The following is a 20,355-nucleotide window of genomic DNA, read 5'->3' as shown; positions in this document are numbered from 1 at the left end:
TATCTCCTTGAGAAGTCTATTCCATATTCTGGTTGCCTGTACTGTAAAGAAGTTCTTCCTTACATCCAACCTGAAACTGTCCTCTAACAGTTTATGGCCATTGCTCCTTGTCCTCCCCTGAACCACACACACACACACACACACACACACCTGAATTTACTAGCACGCAGAGAAGCTCTGCAGGCTTGGACCACTGAGGGGTGGGGGGGCGGGGGGTAGAGAGGAGGATGGGGCACGGCAGGGTGAGTAGCCCTGCCATGGGGCCGCAGACTGCATACAGAGCAGTTCACTATGGTGAACCTGCAGCACATAGTTGAATAAAACCCAACAGAGGGCAAGAGGTCATCACCACCTGGTGGGGAAGAAAGGGCAGCAACTCATGCATGACCTGTGAACATGCATGACTTTACTGGGTTCACTGCTGTGGGCTTACCATAGCGAACGTTCTCCGTGTGGTCTGTGGCCCCAAGGCAGGGCTGCTTGCCCCACTTGCTGTTGCAAGCCCTGCCCCCCACGTCCTTCCTCCTCTGTGCTCCAACATTGGCAGGTTTCTCTTCATGCCAGTAAGTTTGTTGGTTTTTTTGCCAGTGAGCTACCACTTGGGGATGGCCTGAAACGATGGCTTAGTTATCCTGATTAAGCCCAGGGAAGCCATTAATACATGCTTAATAGCACATGGATTAATGGCTTCCCCCAGGGCTTAATCAGGGTAATTAAGCTGTGGTTTTGGGCATGTGGCAATCTGCGATGGGTGGGGGAGGACTGCCGGAGACTCCTGGCCAGTTAGGGGTTGGTGGCGGGGAGTGTGTCACTCAGCTCATGAAAATGGCAGCCAGTCCCGGGATCAACCTGTGAAAATCAGCTGGCCACCTCTTTGAATTCGACCTTTGCCTCGAACAAATGCTTGAGGTATCTGGACCAGTCTTCACAAACAAGTTAAGTAAAAGTTAATTGGTAATTTAAGAAATGTAGATATGTACCTGGGTGCAAAGAGGTGTTTCAGGTCTTCTAAGGCTTTTGTTTACAAAGGAGTGTTTGCCTAGTTGTACTGGCATATGTAGCCCTTTTCCAGAGATGCACACTTTCATATTCTGGTATAAGATTGCATGTGGTGGGCTTCTGGGTTGGTTGATTTTGGTTTAGGTTATGTTGCTCAGGAAAGGTTTCAAACTAAATCAGAGCTGTCACTCATTAGAAGAAGAGAAATCTCATTGAAGGTATTCTTAGTTCTCTGTAAGTGTATCAGTGTAACTTCTCACTTGGAAATTAACAGGGGGAAAAGACTTTCCTTGGTAGATGAGGCCTAACTGAACACTTTCTAAAAATATCTTTTTCCTATATCTTGTCTTTCAGTAGGAAAAATATGCTCTTATTTACTATTTTAAAATACACATTGATTACCATGTTATACATATAATGAACTAGCAAATTGCCCGTCATGAATGACCGGGAATGGGGAGAGACAGGTGGGGATGGAGCACTGCCCCCCCAGCGCCCCGAGGTGCCACCACTCCACCTCTGGCCTCGTGCATGCTCCTCCTCCCCTCCCTGCTACAAGCACACCAGTGCTAGCTCCCAGGTACAGGGGGGAGGGGAGCTTGCATGGCTGCTGACACTCAGCAGCACGTAACATGTCCCCCCTCCCAGCCTCCCTTTCCCCTCTCCTCCCTCTGCCTCCCCTTGTATGCCAACTGTTGTCAGGGCCGGGCAGTGGCAGGGGGACCAACCACCAGAAACCCCAACTTCCCCTTCCTACTCCCCTCCCTTCTTTCCTTCCTTCCCTCTTTCTCGCCACCTCCCCCTCCCTGCCGGCTGTTTTTTTGCGGGGAGAGTGGGGGCGCCATGGCAGCTCCCTTGCTACCTCTATCCATAATGCTTCAGGCCTTCACAGCCAGTTGGCGCGCACAACTCTCAGCGGTGCATGACCAGAGTGATACAGACAGACAGATAGACTAAGGCTTTATTATATTAGAATTCTAGGGGTGCACTGATAAAGACTTTTGTGGTTGATACCAATGGCCAATTATAAACCAGGCATATTGGCTGAAACCAATCCGATAGTTGATTTACAGGAATGCAACTGGGCAGGGCAAGGGTGGGCTGCCTGCTGCGGGCTATGGGGTAGGGACTATGCCAACCTCTTCCTGGTGGGGGGTGTGGGCTGGGGCTGCACTTGGAGTGGGCAGCAGTGGCACTGGGAGAGGTAGCTATGGGGTGGGCTACAGCCAACACAGAATTTGATGTAGTCACCCCTCCCAGTGCTGTCACTGTTGCCTGTCATGTCTCTGCCTTCCCTGACCCAGGCCCCACACTGGGAAGAGGCCAGTGCAGCCCTTGGTCTCGAGCCTGCAGCGGGCAGCCCACCCTCACCCTGTGCACAAATTCAGGAGGCACATGCCCCCCATGCTTCTCTTGGAGGTGCGTGCAGCAGTGGGGAGCCAACCCCTGGATGAGCCGCCCATGGCATCCCGCTCCTGGCGGGGTTGCATTCATTGCCCTGGCTTGGCAGTACCTGTCCTACCCCTCTCCCTTCCTCGCTATGGGACCTCAGTCTGCCCCTGCCATGCCCCTTCCCCCCTCACAGACTTACTGGCTGGACACTGCTCTCCAAGACGCTGGCTGCATTCCTGGCTATGTGCATGCTGCAGCTGAGTGCATGTAGATGGCATTTATCGATGACATCGGCTACACTAGCCAAAAAAGCCAATTGCCAATAATTTTAAATTTCCTGTTATCAGTGCCGATCTGATATGCCACCAATATATTGATATAGCTCTAATGAATTCCTAGAGTAGATCATGTAATGTCTCCTAGAGGTTACCGTAACCAGTTAACTTATTAAAAATACCTCTTCTTAGAGTGGATGTGGCACTGGTCAGGGCTTTCTCTGAGCAGGGTTAGAGAATGTGGTGACATGAGGATTTGTCTGTGTGTGATAGTTCAGTAATTAGTATTGCTTAGCCCATGACATGATATTTTTTGCAAATAAGTCTAGAGCAGTGCATATTTTTATATTACACTAATGAACTGCCCGTCAATGGGGCGAGGGAGGGGAGAGGGGGGACAGGGATGGAGTGTCACCAACCACCCCGTGCTGCCACTGCCTCCCAGGAGTAGGGCAGGGGGAAGCTTGCCCTGCCATCCCCTCCACCATCACACTGTGCTACCGTTGCCTCCAGCACTGCTAGCCACCCCCTCCCTGCTTCTCAGAGGTGGCAGAATGCTGCCATAATGGTGAGGATAGAGCAGAGGGGTGAGGCCAACACTGCTGGCCTCGCCCCCCCCACTCTGTCCCCTCTGTCCCCACCATCATGGCGACGTTCCACCACCTCCAAGGAGCAGGGGCGGGGTGTGGCCAGCAGGGCTGGCCTTGCCCCCCTACTCCGTCCCCACCCCATCAGGGTGCTGCTCTGCACTCCGGTTTGGTTGTTTCACTAACCAATCAGAGTGCTCCAAGAGTGTTATGGACAGATGGACTAAGCCTTTTATTATATGAGAATTCTTGTGCTTAAAAGGGTATAAATCAATGCATATGCTTATTAGTGGACTAACTGAGCTCCTGTAGTCCTTAGTCAGACAGACTTGTGGAAGTCCTGACCAAGGACTGCAGACTTCTTAGCATAGAGTTTCTGGGAATGTAAGAGATGGCTTGCAAGGTATTCTGTTTGTTTGTTTTAAACCGCTGGTGAAGAAGATTCCTTCTCTCCAGAATACTGACCTTTAACTCTTAGGATCATAACTTTGAATGCAGTCATTAATTTATGTTAATTCTAATTTTGTTTAATTTCAGGAAAAGCCCACGCGGAAGGTGGATCAGCACGAATGTCCCTCCTTATATTAGTGTCTATCTTCCTCTCTGCTGCTTCTATTATGTTTCTGGTATATAAAAATTTTCCACAACTTAGTGAGTAAGTAAACAAAGAAGGATGATGAATTTATTGGTTTTTCTATGCAAGTTAAATTGCTGAGGTCTCCAAAAGTCTTACATTAAATCCAGTACATATTTATAACCTGATAGAAATTTGAAAATGGTGGGGGAGGGAGAACTTATAAAAGAAGACCTAGAACAGGGGTGTCCAACCTTTTTGAATGTGGAGCTGGATCATAAACATTTTATCACTCAGTGGGCCAGCGAGCCATATTCAAACAACCTCTGTCCTGTGTCAGAGAGACCCTGCCTGTGTAGCCCTACTGCACCTGCCTGTTACTGCAAGATTTGTGGTAGCTGCTGATGGGCAGGGACAGGAGGGACCCATTCTGCGTCCAGCCAGTTTCTCCCCTTCAGTCTCTGGGGCAGTAATACATAGCTCCACATGCCCATCCCCCAAGCAGCGCAGTCCCACGAGCCAGCGCTGCCCAAGGGGGGCCAGAGTGAGGCAGCCGCTGCACCGCAGCCCCTCACCCACCTGTCCGCATGGCCCCGCATACCGTGGTGCCCGGCTGCCCGTGCATGCAGCCCCAGCGGCCTCAGTGCTGCGAGCCCAGAGTGCGGGGTCCGGCAGACACAGGCTTCTGCTGCCTCGGCCCACAGAGGTCATGCCAGGACCCTGCCTGCTGAGGGCCCCTCCCCCTGGGGCTGCCCTGGCGACCGCCTGCACCAGGTGCCACACCCCATTCCTGCCCCGTGGCTGCCAAGCCTGGTGGGTCCCCGGAGGCAGGTGGGATGCCAGGGGCAAGGGGCCAAGGTGGAGAGAAGTAAAAGGCACTGTCCACAGCTCGTCCCGTCGGGCGCGGCTGGGGCAGCCCCGCGCCACGTAGCCCTTGGGGCGCTGGTGGTGGGACCTGGCTCACCTGACAAGCCTGGCCCCATGGGGGTGAGCAGCTCCCCTCCCCCACCCACCTGTCCTGAGGGAGGGACCCCGGGCCTCAGAAAGTGGCTTGGCAGGCCGCACGGTGGCCTGTGGGCCATATGTTGGACAAGCCTGACCTAGAATGTCAAAATATCAAACTTCATACTTTGGAAGTAGTGGCAGAAGCTACCAGTCAGTGCCAATTGTACTACTCTAGTCAAAGCAGTACAGACCTGGTGTGTGTGCAGTTATCAGTATAAAGGTCATTTTATATGGATGTTTTACCCTTTTATCAGATGGAAGTAATCTATAACTGTCCACAAGGAGGTTGGGATGATTTTGTATCACTCCAGTGCCAACAGTAAAAACTGCACGCCTAATTAAAATAGATTTACTGGTATAAAAATTGTACTTTATACTGGGTCTACTGCCCCGCCCCTCCCCCCCAAAAAACCAACAAAACAAAACAACAAACAAACCAAACAGACAGTAAGGCAAAAAGTCAACGTTCATAGGGAAACCTGTCGCCCCCTCCCAAATCGCATTTAGAATATAATACATCATGCTCTACCTCCTTCCGCCTCTGCTCCATCCCCCCCATCCCAATATTATCTACAGTTCTTCTGTCATAACATTTTGTCTGAACAGTTATGGTTTCTACTGATTGTGGCACTTCTGCCTGCCTTCTGGATGTTAAATAGGATTGCCAACATGTTTTGTAGCGCTAAAGCATTATAGATGCCTCCTGTGTCTGGGAAGTTTTCCTCAACAGCAATTACATTGCTTTGCTAAGAGGAGTTCATTGATTTAGTATTGCTTTATGTTGGAGCAAATAGGCTTTGTTATTGCATTTCTTGATTATTCATCTTAATTCCTGGCTTTCTGTTTTTCTTTAGAGAAGAAAGAGAATGTATAAAAGTTCCCAGAGACATGGATGATGCAAAGGCCTTAGGAAAAGTCCTATCAAAATACAAGGACACCTTTTATGTCCAAGTATTAGTGGCTTATTTTGCCACATATGTTTTGTATCCTTTTCTTGCTGATGTGAAAAATTGTGAGTTAATGGGATTTTCCTCAGAAAGATTTAAGAGGTTTGTGAAGATATGTTTGGTGCTTAAAGGATGAAGGTTAAAATGCAAGTGTTTGGATGTCTTTGGCCCACATATTGACATGCACAAGGTCATTGACTTCTGAAGTAAATGGCAGTGTTTTCATCTAAATTTCAGTGCGTTTTCTGACTGTCAGAATTATTGAGACTGTCAGAAGGAAAATGCATTTTGCACATGTGTAGTACTAATGGAGCTGGAAGGCTTCATTTTATGCCTACTGTCCTGACAATGACTGAATTGGAAAAGGCTCTTTGTATGTAATATTAGTCACTTAAAATTATCTGTTTTTCTAGAACATTTTTGCAAGTAGCTGCAAATGAATTACTTGCTCTGAGCATTTTAAGTATTTTTTCTGGATTTTGAAGGATATCTTAAGAGAAAAATTTAATTCAAGTAGTGTCCTTTATTCCTGAAACATTCAGCTGCAAGTATGTTAGAACTATTGTAAGAAGAACTGGAGAATTTACACTTTCCATAATATTTGTATATGGGGCCTAGAAATTCCCAGGGAAATATTTTCAAGCCTTAATTTCTCTGATGTATACTTTTAAGTAAATGAAGTAATTTATAGAAAGATATTATCACATATGAAAGAGAGAACTTAAGTGGAGTTAAATTTTTATCTACTTGTTATCTGAAGCTGTAGTTTTCCTGTCTTTTGTGTTATTTAGTTTTGCAATATATTAGTTGGTGGTGGTAGTAGAATTCTAGTTTATTTTTAAAAGATGATGGTATAGGAGGTCTGCTATATGCTTTAACACAAGCTTTCAGTAACTCAGAACTGAGCTACTGAATGTTCTTTTCAGAATTGTCTTATTTCTGATGCTGCTTCAGAAAAGTATGCTCACCAATAATTTTCTTAAGAGATACTGTACAAAAATGAAATTTCAAATGTAAAAAGTATACTGTCAAGTATTAGACTACTATCATGGGCCTACTTTAGCATAAGACTCTTTAGCCTGGAGAAGCATAGGCTCAGGGGTCACTTGGTGGCAGCCTATAAGTACATAAGGGGTGTGCATCAGGATCTGGGGGAGCACTTGTTCACTAGAGCACCCCAAGGGAAGATAAGGACCAATGGTCATGAACTCCTGCAAGACCGTTTTAGGCTGGACATAAGGAAAAACTTCTTTATTGTCTGAGCCACCATGGCCTGGAATAGACTTCCCCCAGAGATCCTGCAAGCACCTACTCTGGATACTTTCAAGAAACATTTGAATGCCTATTTTCCTGGGCTCCTTTGACCCTAGCTGACTTCCTGCCCCTTGAGCAGGGGGCTGGACCCCAAAATCTTACAAGGTCTCTTCCAGCCCTAATGTCTGTGAAATCAGCTATTTACTTAAAAAGGTCACGACATCTGCTTTTCTAATAGCTGTACGTTTCACTTTAGTTACAGACTTGGCTCAGTTTACATGCATGCAGTGACGTTAATCTCTAACCCTTGAAATGTGCTTGCAAAGCAGTTGTACAATTGTTACTGTTTAACCTGATCATAGTCTAATTGCTCCCACTTAAGATAACTTGAGAATGGCACTTGTACAGTTCTAATATTTAATCATTTTTAAAGTTCTCTTGCTAATGAATGAAAAAAGTAAAACATATTACTTAAACTTGCCCTTTAGACGATGTTCACCTCAAAAGTCATAAGGCCAATAATCTGTTACCTCATCCTGCAGAAAACTACATCTTTGCTTTCCTAAAAATATTGATATTGCCCAGAAACTTGTATTAATATGCAAATATGATTAAAAAGTGAATATAAATATTACAGTTTTTTACTCAAAGAATACTTTTGTGTGTTTAGTCAACTTTTTTTCTGACACCACAGTACTGTTAATTTTTATAATGTCAGAACTAGATTCTCTTTCAGCAAGTTGCTTAAAATATTTGCAATTGGAATTTAATTACTGACTATATGCAAACCAAAAAGAACTTGACTTCTAAATAACAGCCTAATAGTTTGTGTGTGTGTGTGTGTGGGCATGTTGTTGCACAATCTCTTTCTACTTATAAACTGAGCAAACTTCCTTCAGAGGAATCTTTTAAGGTAAATATTAGAGAAGAACTTATTTTATTTTGGATTACTTGTTGTAGATGGAGTCCTTGGCCCTGATAAGGCAGTAATTATTTCTTTAGCAAATAACAATTCTTTTGAAATTCATAGCATTTGTGGGCTCTGAAAGGAGTTCACCTAGTCTGACACTGCCAGACCCATTAAGAGAAAATAGCTGAATTCCATGTTTATGGTCTGGGCTGCAGTATAAATTCAGAACTACATATTTACCATAATAACTTGGTAGGTGTTTCCCTAGAGTCAGTGGAATGCTTGCATTGAGAATGAGAGAGGACTCTGTAGTGACTAAACTTCTAACCTTTTATTTTATTCATTACCATATTGCTGCATTCATCAGTGCTGTTCCTGCCCCCTGTTCCTCTTCCTCCTCCTTTAAGTTTGTCAGTATATAGTCCCTTTTTGTGTTGCATACAATGCAATATTGCAAGTTTTATGCCTTTGAATAGTATTGTCCATCAAAGCTGTGCATTTTCCTTCCAGCATTCTGCAAAGACCCTAAAGACTTTGCAACAGTTCCCATAAGCTCTTTGACAGCATAACTTCTTCAGTCATAGCCAGGATTGTGATTCCTATCAGTGGGGACATACTTGAGCCAGTAAAGAGACTCTTGACAAACCCCATCTGTTATTTCTCCCTCATTAAGCGGATTGAAAGGAGGTACTAATTGTTTCGGAAGGGCATCAATTGTTTCAGGGCCATTTGAATCAAGTCATTTGTTGTCAGTAAAATTCCAGGTCCATTAAGGGCACCTTAAAAAGGGAGCCTCTAAGAAACTGGATAGGTTGGGGACCAAGGCCTGTTTTTCCACTTAAATACAGCTCTGTATCCCCACTTTCAAAACAGCTTTTTTGCATGTCGGAGTGTGGTCCCACAGGAGTATGGGAAGGCACTTAGAGATCATTAAGAGGGCCCAAATGATCACAAGAACTACCTTATATATGGATGCATCAGACAGCAGGTTCTACATCAATGACCCTTCCTGGCACTGACATGGGTCTCCTTGTTTTCAGATACTTACACTTAGTTGACACACAGAGCAGAACTGCGCTTCAAATGCAGAGAAGTCCTCAGAAGTTCATTGAGCTACTTAAGGGAGTAGAGTGCTTTATCTAACAATCCACATCCTAGTTTTGTTTTAAGTCATGCAACTATTGGCCCCTATAAAGCAAGAGATTCCAGGCTTGATGACAGGTGTGCTTTCAACAAAAGAAGTCCTGATATTTCAGGAGGAGACTTTTGGCTACAAACCTGGAACCCTTTCAGAACATTTGATAGAAGTGCCATGAACCAATCGAGAACTTTTGGTAACTTCAGAAGTTAGTTTGCCCCTTCTTCTGGGTTTGGGGCTATGATTATCATCAGTAAATTGGTACTAGATGTCATTGTACATGACTGTTTCATCCAGATCTACTTTTACCCATTCTAGCAGGGGACCCTTACCCCTGCTATTGGAAGGAAGAAAGGGCAGTGTTACAGAAAGCAGGCTGGGGGAATTTGAGAGATTGAGAGACCTTATTGCTGATTTGGATAGTTGGCAGCACCTAATTTTCTATAGAGCCAGATCAGGTGGCTGGAAGGGAAGAAGTCAAGGGCCACAAAAGCCCAGGCAGGGGGATAAGAGATCAGACTGGCCCAGAACCTCACAACAGAGGGAGCTCTGCAGGAGTAGCATACTAGAGCTAAGTTATATATTTTGTTTTTGTTTCTGTTTGTGTGTGTGTTAGGCTGTGAGTTTTGGGGTGGCTTAAAGGGGAAGACGCCATGGGTGGAGTACCTGGGAAGCACTCTGTGTCATGTGGGGCTAAAGCCGAGATAGAGCCCTAAGAGGGTCCAGGACCTGGTGAGCTGTGAGGGGCTAAAGCTGGGGGGAGAGAGGTGAGGCCTGGAAGGGGTCAAAGCCTATACAAGGCCAGGAGACAGGCTAAGGCCAGGAATGTTAGAGCCTGGGTAGGTGGGGTGCTTGGGAGGCACTTCACATTATGAAGGGCTAAAGTCCAGGTAGAGATCTGCAAAGGCCTAGTGGACTGTGAAGAGCTAATGCTTGGGGAGAGAGACTGAAGCCCAAAAGGGGCCCAATGTGAGAAGGCAGAGGGAAAGAAGAACCCCTGCTCAAGCTAGGGTATGAGGATTGGGTGGACTGGCAACCTGATGATGACTTTGGTAGAGCAAGGCATCAAAGGCTAAACTTGGGTTCTCTGGAGATAGCTTCCTAAAATATACATTAAGTTAAACATCAAGGCATGGCGAGTGAGACGGTGAAGCCAAATTAGGGAGCTGGAATAGGAAGATGGGTATAATGTGACCACCAGGGGGTGCTGTAGCCTTTCCTAGAGGTGCACCCCATTACACCCATCTGTAATAGACTCTTGCAAGAAAGGTCATTTCAAAAGCCTTGTTTCATTTGGAAGTTTCAGAATTTCCATATTTGTTGAACGTAAGATAAGACCCTGAATATAAGATGATCCCCCAAGGTACATTATCATAATGTTTCCTTCTGGCCTTAAAAATAAGAGATTTGGAGCTGCTGTGGTATCTTTATTCCTAAAGGTGAAGGTTGATTATTCCAGCTCTCATGGTATCAAATATGTTCCATTAGCCATCATCTTTAGATGAACACTAAACCACATGTGGTGGGAGTGTGGGAGAAGAAAACACTTATTTTAGCTTTTAAATGTGAATTGTGGGTTTGTAGAAATGTGACTTAGTTTAACTTGGTGCAAATTTCCTTAGCTAAAGTCTGAACACAGGTTCTCAAGCTACCTGCATTAAATCTTGTAAGCTACTTTTGTAAATTTCTAGTATTGACGTGATGAACTTTTTATTATTGATTTTTTTTTTTTAATTAAGAGGTTGGTAGCTTTCTAAGTAATGTGGAGCTTTTATCCTTAACTAAGAAACATCCAGCTTACAAACATTTGCTATTCCTGGGTCTATATTTCTCAGTATCCTCTCAGGGTTTCTTTATCCATTCCCATTAGCCTTATTTCTTGTCTGTTTGGTAAGTATGGATAATTTTTTTGAGAGTACTTGTTCTTCTTTTCCCCTCAACCTTTCAAACAGGCTGCCATTTGGTTGCTTTGTGGTGTAGGAGCAAGCGTCTGTGATAGTCCCTGAGAATGCAGTTGTCTGCAAGTTGTATAATTCAGTGTCAGATGCTAGTACATTCTGAGTGGAAATTTTATCATTGACTTCTGTGGGGCTACCAATGAGAGAGTCTGGCTGAATATTTTAAAGGGAGTTGTTGAGTATCAAGTAGTTACCACATTCTGTTTCCGTTGTGGATGTTGACCGAGCCCAACAGTTTTGACCACAGAGTTCATTATCAAATTCACATTAAAAGACTTGGAACTTCATTTTTGCTATGAGGGGAATTATGGAATTATTCTACAGGTCCCTTTCATTTCAGTTAACACTGCTGTGCTGCTTTTTTTTTTTTTAAACTGGATTTTATATTTTTAAGCTGACCATCAGGCTCCAAAGGATAGAACGAAAGGCTAACAGTCATGATGAGCTTCATGTATTTACATAGAAGAAATAACTTCTCTCTTCCCCCTCCCCAAATTGGGGATGAAATCCAGAGATAGTTGTGTAGATACAGAGGACTCTTGAGGTTTTCCTATTTCATAGAATCATAGAAAATTAGGGTTGGAAAGGACCTCAGGATCTAGTCCAACCCCCTGCTCAAAGCAGGACCATCCCTAACTAGGTGATCCTAGCCACAGCTTTGTCCAGCTGGGCCCTAAAAACCTCCAAGGATGGAGATTCCACAACCTCTCTAGGTAACCCGCTACAGTGCTTCACCACCCTCCTAGTGAGAGAGGTTTTTCCTAATATCCAACCTAAATCTCCCTTGCTGCAACTTGGGACCATTGCTCCTTGTTTTGTCACCACTGAAAACAGTCTAGCTCAGTAGTCACAAACCATCAGATTGTGATTGACTGGTTGATCATGGAGCCTCTGACAGTCGATCTCAGTCCCCCATCTCTTTTTTTTTTTTTTTTTCAAGCTAAAGTTAGGCATAAAACAGGGGTGGTCAAAATGGCCAGTCCAGCTGGCCTCCATTTCCCAGCAGCTCTGCCCTCATGGCTTGGGCCAGTCTCCATGGAGACCCCAGCTTTGCAGGAACATTTAGGCTGGGGTTGCCGTAGAGACTAGTCTGAGCTGGGTTGACAGCCTGTGTGCAAGGGCAGGGCAGGGGGCTGCTCTGGAGCTGCTGGGAACTTAGGATGGGGGCAGCTTGCTCCAGAGCCAGGACAGTAGCCTGCATGTTCCAGGCAGGGGCGCACAGGCAGGGGATTGCAGCTCTGCCCCAGCTCCTTGCAGTGGTGACAGCCTAGTCTGGAGCAGGGGCAGAGCCATGATACCCTGCCTGCGTGTCCCTGCCCGGAGCATGCAGGCTACTGCCCTGGATCTGGAGCAAGCTGCCCCCATCCCAAGTTCCCATTGGCTCCAGAGCAGCCCCCTGCCCTCATCTGCCACGCGTGCTGCCAGCGCGGGTCAGGCTGGTCTCAATGGACACTGGCAGATAATGTGTAGTAACAAGTATCACACTAAGACTTGATAAGCAGAGAAAATGTATAATTATGTATATTAAGCACTTGATCTTAGTTTTATATCATATAAATATATTTTATTTTTGTTACTCTCTGCTGGACTCTCTCCAACTTGTCCACATTCTTTCTATAGTGGGGAGCCCAAAACTGGACACCATACTGGCCTCACCAGTGCAGAATAGAAGAGAATAATTACTTCTCTCTGTCTGCTGGCAATGCTCCTACTAGCGCAGCCCAGTATGCTGGTAGCCTTCTCGGCTAACAAGGGCACACTGTTGACTCGTATCCAGCTTATTGTCCACTGTAACCCCCACGTCTTTTTCTGCAGAGCTGTTGCTTATCCAGTTGATCCCAAACCTGTAAAAGTGCATGGGATTGTTCCTTCCTTTGTACTTGTCCTTGCTGAACCTAATGAGATTTCTTTTGGTCCAATCCTCCAATTTGTCTAGATCATTCTGAATCCTAGTCCTGTTTTCTAGTGTATCTATTTGACCCCACCCAGGTTGGTGTCATCTGGGAACTTGCTTAGGGTGCAGTCCATCCCATCTTCCAGATTGTTAGTTAAGATACTGAATAAAACTGGCCCCAGGACAGACCCCTGGGGCACTCCACTTGAAACTGGCTGCTATCTAGACCTCAAGCCATCAATCACTACCCGCTGAGCCCTACAATCCAGCCAGTTTTCTGTCCACCTCACAGTCCATTCATCCAATCCATACTTTCTCAGCTTGCTTGCATTTGTGAAGTCTGAATCTAATTTAGACCTTTTGAGAGCAGTTGTTTATTCCCTATTTGCAAGTTTAATAGTAAACCTTGCTAAACTGATTAGTGGCAAGTATTTGTATTTGCATTTGTGTTTTTAAACAAAGTAATCTTGCTATGTTATCTTGAATGCCAACATGGATAAACAAAATTAAGAATAGATGAGCCATTTTCCGTTTTCTTACAGAAAATAATACACACTAACAGTTACTGCTGTATATATTTAGGAGTAGCTAGCTCCGATAACCAAAAGCGAATGCTGTAGAACTGCATCAGTGCCTCCAGGTTCTATACTGATAGAATAATTGGTGGATATATGAGACAGTTATACAAATTAATCCATTTACTTTCTTTTTATTTGCAGTGTTCTGGACTTGGAGCCTCTTTTTGTTATATGCTTTCCTATTTAGTGGGACGACCAGTTGTATATAGATATCTAACAGAAAAGGCAGTGAAATGGTCCGAGCAGGTAAGTTGTTTTTGTACATGCAGGTACACAATGTGTGTCTACACGTTCATTAATGTGCTTTAATTACAGCACATTAAGTTTAGTACCTGTAATAACAGATACTGACTTTTGCTCTGTAATTGATGCTACTGCGCATTACCGCAGATGAATGATTTTTGTGTGATGCATTGGACTAAAATTGCTGCACATTAACTTGGTGTTTGCCAGCCGTGTTAATGTGCAATAGAATCAGTCTAATTCGCATTAAACATCTTGTATAGATGTACCCACAGGGTGTGTCCACACATGCAAGCACGTGTGCTTACAGCAGTTTAAACAGAAGTGGTGCAAATTTGAGCTGGGGCTTTTTGCCTCAGCATGCATGCCCAGGCATGCACTTTGTTGTGGAGCAAATTGTGCCACTTGGAGCAAAATAACCCTGCCTAGCTCCTCCTGGATCTGCAGCCAGGGGGAGCTAGAGCCTGGGGCCAGCACCTGTGCTGGCCCCAGCAGTGTAAAAACCTGACCTAGCCAGCAGCTCAGGGCTGCTTGTCATCAGAAGCTTCTGAGGCCCAGCCACTTGGTATCTGGGGACACTGACTCCTTGTGTCAGACTGCAGAAGCAGCATCCCAAATTCACTTAAAAAACCCCAAAATCCACATTCTTCTATAATTAGAACAAAAGAGAGAGAGAGAGATTGATCAGATGGGCAATGTTTTATTGTTATATTTACAATGTTAAAGCAACCTAGAAGCCTATCAGTGTCTCTAGCATCAGAATAAAATAAATCCCAAATATCTATATGTTTTAATGTTTACTTTTGGTTTCCTTATCACATGGTAGATGTGTGATGGGGGGATGTGGGGTTTGCCAGGAGTAGGTGGGAAGCGGGGTAGGGGGATGCAAGTCAGTGTGGGTAGGTGTGGGGGGACTGGGTGTGGTGGCTGCTTAGGAGGGGTGGGTCCCCTGACCCCCACACAGCACATAGGCTATCCTGCCTGCAGGGTCCCAGCCCCGCCATGGGCTACAGCTCCCTTCCACCCCACCGCTGGTCTCTAGTCCCCTGCTCATCTCCAGCCTCTGGAGGCTGGAGAGAGCAGGAGAACAAGCAGGAGCCTGAAGACAGCAGCGGAAGTCTCCAGCTCATCTCCAGGGCCTTTTCTTCAGCCCCCCTGCTCGTTCCCCTGCTTATCTCCAGCCCCCTGCTCAACTCCAGCCTTAGAGGCTGCTGCTACTGCCCGTAAGTGTGTGTGTGTGTGTGTGTGTGGTGGGGGAACAAATGAGGGGGTTGAAGGGAATGAACGAGGGATGAGGGGAATGAATGGGGGCTGGGTGGGGCCTCCCCCTCCTCCAGCCCCCCAACCCCCTACTTTCCTGGCATGAAGCCAGGTCCAGGGCCCTGCAGCCTGCACTTCTGCCAGTCCCGCATGGGCAGGCATTGTGTTTCAGCAGTGGGGAAAGGGCCAACCACAGAGACACTCTGGTTGGCTCCCAGAGCAGCTCTGTGGAAGACCAAGCCTCTGGTTGCCTCAGGGCATGGTCCAGGATTGTGCCCTCCCCCGCTTTTTTCCCCCCAGGGTATTGTTTGACCAGGGGTCTAATTTTGCTTTCACGCTGCAGATTTGCAGTACAGGCAACATTTTTTTTTGTTCCTGCACATGCCTCTTGCAGCATCTCAAAGGGGTTTGAGATGCTGTAAGAGGCACGTGCATGCTCGTATGGATGCACCCACAGTGTACAATGTAGATGGAGGAAAATAGAAATGTATGGGGTAATCAATCTAATACATGATGATTCTCTCACTAACATTGAATAATACCTGCTTTTTAGAGAAGTCTCTTTCAAAAGAAGTGAGACTACTTCAGTACAGTATTACTTATGAACAAGGATGTTTACTTGTTTAGAGGTAAATTGATGCAGTTGGGATAGAGGTGGAAAATAAATTTCAAAACTGAGCAGCTGCACCCAATACAAATAAGTGTGTCGCTTTCACAATGGTATTTAAATACCATCACAAAAGGAAATTAAAAAAAAGAAATCTGCCATCTTTAATTGTGTAGCAGACAGCAATGGTAATAGACCAGGGGTGGGCATGCGGGGCACCTAAACGTTTTAGAAAATTAATATTGATCTGTCCTTGGTTCCTGTCAGAAGTGACAGAAACCAGGGCCAGTAGGACTCAGGGGAAGCCCGGCAGGCTCCCGCAACAGCAGGGCCTGCCTGGCCCTGGGACCATGTGGCTGCCTCAGCATGGGAACCTCAGGTAAGGGTGGCTAGGGTCCACAGATCCTTGCCAGCCTGTGCCCCACTCTGGGCCCCACAGGTGCTGGCCCTGAGACGTTAATTCCAAGACATTGGAACTTTGGTCCCAAGATGGTGACCAGGGGGTGGGGCACCTGTCAAGGGGTGGGGCTACCCATGTGGCCCTCGACAGCTTGCCAAAAATGGGTAAGTGATCCTCCGCCTGAAATAATTGCCCGCCCCTGTAATAGACTAAGCATTTTTTTTTAAAGTTTCTTATGTTGCTGTTGGGAAACAACCTCTTGAATGAATTTTGAAGGAGAAAATAATGTATAGAACCATGGTGTATATTACTTTTCAAGCCTCATGCGCATTTTAAGAACAGTGTTCCTGGTGGGTGCAGGAAAAGAAAAAATATTTTTCAAACTTTGTTCTGGATTGATGATTAATTTTTTAAATCTTTAAACCTGTTCCTCGTTAGCCAGGCAAAATTCATCTGAATATATATGAGCTGTTGTCAAAACTTGTCTAGATGTAGTCTTCAGTTCCGTGTATTTTAATAAATCAGGCTGGAATTTAATTACAGTAGAGTAATTCCATAATTCCCACAACATGGCTACAGATAGAAGTGTTATGCAGTGTGGATGGAACCTAGATTGTTTTAAACACTTTCCATATATGCTGTATTCAGTGTATAAATGGAAAGACCTTTTTCACCCGTGAATCTGTGGTGGTGAACAGCCCAAGACAACATTATAAACCTACTGAGGAGCTGTTTCCTAGATTACATGGGCTCTTGTGCATTTATTTAGGCATGGATTTTACAAATGATTTAGCACACAGTGAAAGGGGTTGTGGTTTTTCTTGTGTTATCTTTTCTTTGGTAAAGATGACCGAAGTATCTGCTGTTGCCCACTAAGCTGTTGTGAGTTAGCTTCCACTTACTGCACAGTAAAAGTTTGCACGTAAGGTGGTTAACAGATGGTGCATGGTAAAGGCCCACGCACCTTTATCTCCATAGTATATTGTATGTCCATGTTCTTATACGTTTTGGTTCTAGACATTTGGATGAGACCAAACAGTGGTGCAATTTAGAGCTTCACTAGGGTAAAAAAAGGTATGTGTTTTTAAAAACTACCTAATACCCTTGTGTAAACAAGGCCACGTTTTGAATGCATCCATTGGTAAAAGTAAACTCTAGTCTTCCCACAGCTATATTCTTTACACAGCCACAATGTCTATGCATGCTGTGTAAATGCATTGTATTAGAGGGGTGGGGAGGCTTTTGGCAGATAAATGAACCCTGTACCCTGTCCTAGCACCACTCCAATCCCCTTTTCCCACCCAATCCACTGCTCTGCTTTATGCCATGCACACAGGCTGCCTGTGGCACTTGTGGCATGTGCACCTCAGGTTGGCCATCCGTGTTATAGAAGAATGTCTTGAGTAGTAAGTATTCGAAAATATAAGAGTAAGTGTTTGGATCTACTAAACTTTTATATCATCCGTTTTTATATAAGCTTATGGAGATATACAGAATCCAAAAGTTGTTGCTGTACTAAACAGTCATTTTTCCTTTCTAAAGAATTACTTGTGTCACCAAGCAAGCATAATATAATGATGAGATTTTGATTTCATTACAAAAAATTCTGGATTTCCAAACTAGCTTCAGCAATAGATCTTAAAAGCTGTTACTGCCTCTCTGCACTTACTAGCTCCAGACACAAAGCTTGGTTGAATATTTTTGTTTAGGACTCTTTTATCAGCTTTTTCTTCAGTACGGTTCATTATGATTGAATGAAAAATGTTTATTAATGTGTATGTGTAATGTATTTCCAAGGCAGGAATTTTGTTGAATTCATTTTTGTTTTTTTTGTGGCAGGTTGAACGACATAGAGAACACCTCATAAACTATATAATATTTTTGAGAATAACGCCTTTCCTTCCTAATTGGTTTATCAATATAACATCTCCTGTAATAAATGTACCATTGAAGGTATTCTTCATTGGTACTTTTCTAGGTAAGAATTTTTGTTAATAAGTTCCATTTTTTAAGAGGAGGGGACTATTGGTTGGATTTCACATAATTTAGTTCGCTATCTGCTGGACAGTTGAGAGATTACATGACTCTTCTTTCCTGTATGCCAGTGGTTCTCAACCTTTTCTTTTAAGACTCAAGGCACTCCTCCAAAGCTGTCTGAATTTAATGGCACTCTAGGTAGCTGTGGGGAGAGTGAACTCCTACTTTTTCTTGCATTTGTCTCAATGCAGAAAACTTATGGGGTGTTCCTTGCCCACTGGGAAATGCAGGGGCAAAAGCACTTAGGATCAGCACTTCTGATATTTGTATGCTCACTTTTCTCTTTTTATTAAATGTACTGGGAAGTAAAATATATTATCTTTGAGCCTCTATAATTTACTCTTGTCCTAATAATTTACAAGCATAAATCAGAAAGAAGTAGTATTTGCTAAGGGTCTAGTATTGCAAATTTAGAGTTTCACTCTCTTGTAATACATTACACGATTCCAAAATTAAACTCAAGTGTGAGGGTAGCTTACTGAGCTTTGTCCCTGTGTTTCAACATATTACAATATATATTGGCATAATGATAATCCTTCAAAAGTTGCTGTATGACTTTGTAGGGATACCAGATCTGAAACTGAAACTTAGTCTATGTTTTTTTTACCATCTCCTTTCTAGGTGGTTGATTTTTTGTTTGTTTGTTTGCTTACAAATAGTCTGCATTATTTGGTTTCATAATTAAATTAAAATAACTAACAAAGCCAAGTTTATCATTAGGAAAAAATGACTGCACTAAGCTCACTTCATTTTGGTCTAGTCTATGATGCTTACTGTTGGGGGGGAGGGGACTTTTTTATGTCAGCTAAAAAGTCAAAATAACACACACGAAGGGAAGAAGACATACTCATACTCTGCCTGTTCAGATAAAAGTATGAAGTTTGGGTGCTGGGGAGCAGTGGTTTATTATGAATTTGTTAGAATTTGTTTACCAGTGTCAAAAGCTAAGACAAAGAGCATTTGCTTGTCTCAAAGAAAATGATTTCAAACGATTTCTCAAAGAAAATGATAGTCTATTTAACTGGTTCTGTTGTTTCTGTATGTGTAGGTGTTGCACCACCATCTTTTGTAGCAATTAAAGCAGGAACAACATTATACCAGCTTACAACAGCAGGGGAAGCTGTTTCCTGGAACTCTGTGTTTGTTCTCATGATTTTAGCTATTCTCTCAATTCTGCCAGCTATCTTCCAGCAGAAACTTAAACAAAAGTTTGAATAAGAATCACACTGGATCTGACTTTCCCATGCTTCATCTCAGGATCAGCACTTCTGATATTTGTACGCTCACTTTTCTATGGGAGACTTGTAATGGATAAAAATATCCTTACTTCTGTAAATAAGCACACTTTGTTGCCTGAAATTAAAGGAACTATGTTCAGAAATATTCTGTATATAGTTTTGTAGTCCAAATCATCAGTGTTGTACTCTTTTTGGAGACAAGAAGAGGGAACTGAACACCCAGAAGATTTAACTTTTTGCTCTGGTTTATATATGGGGTGGAAAGTTTCAGATGGAAATGTAACCTACAGATGCTGGTTTCTAAACTCGCAAAAAATGTAAATCTAAGCAGTCAGTCTAATTTTGTAGCATTCTCAATGCTGATACAGACTTGCATGTGATTTGGTCTGGTTGCACTTATTTTTCACACCCACCTCTCCTTTTTATTCTCTTGTCTTTCATGGTTGCAGAATAATGTAATGTAAATAATACTTGCTCATAAAATAAAAGATTTTTCTATAAGAAGTACTTGAAACTCAAGTGATGTAAACCAGAAGAAGCTGAGATTTTTTCATTCCATTTCTTTTTTCTTTGTGTTTATTTTTCTTTTTAAATACTTGAACACATCTGCTTTATGAACTGAATTAACACACGGAGGAATGTCAAGTAATTCCCCCTTTTTCTGTTGATTTGATATGGGGGCAGATCAGAATTTTATTACAGTTTGCTGATAATGCTGAAGTTTTTAATTCTTGTTTAGACATATTTTTAATATCTATTTTTGCCAGTATTCCAAATGATAGCCTTATCCTACTGATTTAAAATAATTGCTACACGGTTATAAAGTTATTAAATTAGTAGAATGAATATAAGTGATTATTAGCAGGGATCCTGGTTTTCTCTGATTTAAAAAAATCCCCAGTTTTTGGTTAAAAAATAACCCCAAATCCACTTTTTTCAGTGATTTAAATGAAACACCAGTAATATATAGAGTGTTTCATTTTAATGATGGAAAAATATGGATTTGGGGATACTTTTTTTTAACCAAAAATTGGGGATTTGTTTAAATCGAAAACCAGG

At 43.6% G+C, this 20,355-nt stretch overlaps 1 protein-coding gene across 1 annotated transcript in view; it reads left to right on the top strand.

The window, feature by feature from the left end:
• Nucleotides 1-20,024, top strand: part of TMEM41B (transmembrane protein 41B) — a 23,836-nt gene extending 3,812 nt beyond the window's left edge. Inside the window, exons 2-7 of the mRNA XM_019552205.1 lie at nt 3,791-3,908; nt 5,687-5,815; nt 10,878-10,971; nt 13,653-13,757; nt 17,861-17,999; nt 19,107-20,024. Coding sequence (XP_019407750.1) covers nt 3,791-3,908; nt 5,687-5,815; nt 10,878-10,971; nt 13,653-13,757; nt 17,861-17,999; nt 19,107-19,276 — 755 coding nt within the window. The 3' untranslated portion in view covers nt 19,277-20,024. The remainder of the gene's footprint in view (nt 1-3,790; nt 3,909-5,686; nt 5,816-10,877; nt 10,972-13,652; nt 13,758-17,860; nt 18,000-19,106) is intronic.
• Nucleotides 20,025-20,355: the final 331 nt, after the last annotated feature.

The sequence above is a fragment of the Crocodylus porosus genome, unplaced genomic scaffold (genome assembly GCF_001723895.1).
Source record: "Crocodylus porosus isolate Cpor-Errol unplaced genomic scaffold, CroPor_comp1, whole genome shotgun sequence".
Lineage (NCBI taxonomy): Eukaryota > Metazoa > Chordata > Crocodylia > Crocodylidae > Crocodylus > Crocodylus porosus.
Note: the sequence above shows the minus strand (reverse complement) of the source record. Positions and strands in the feature narration are given on the sequence as shown.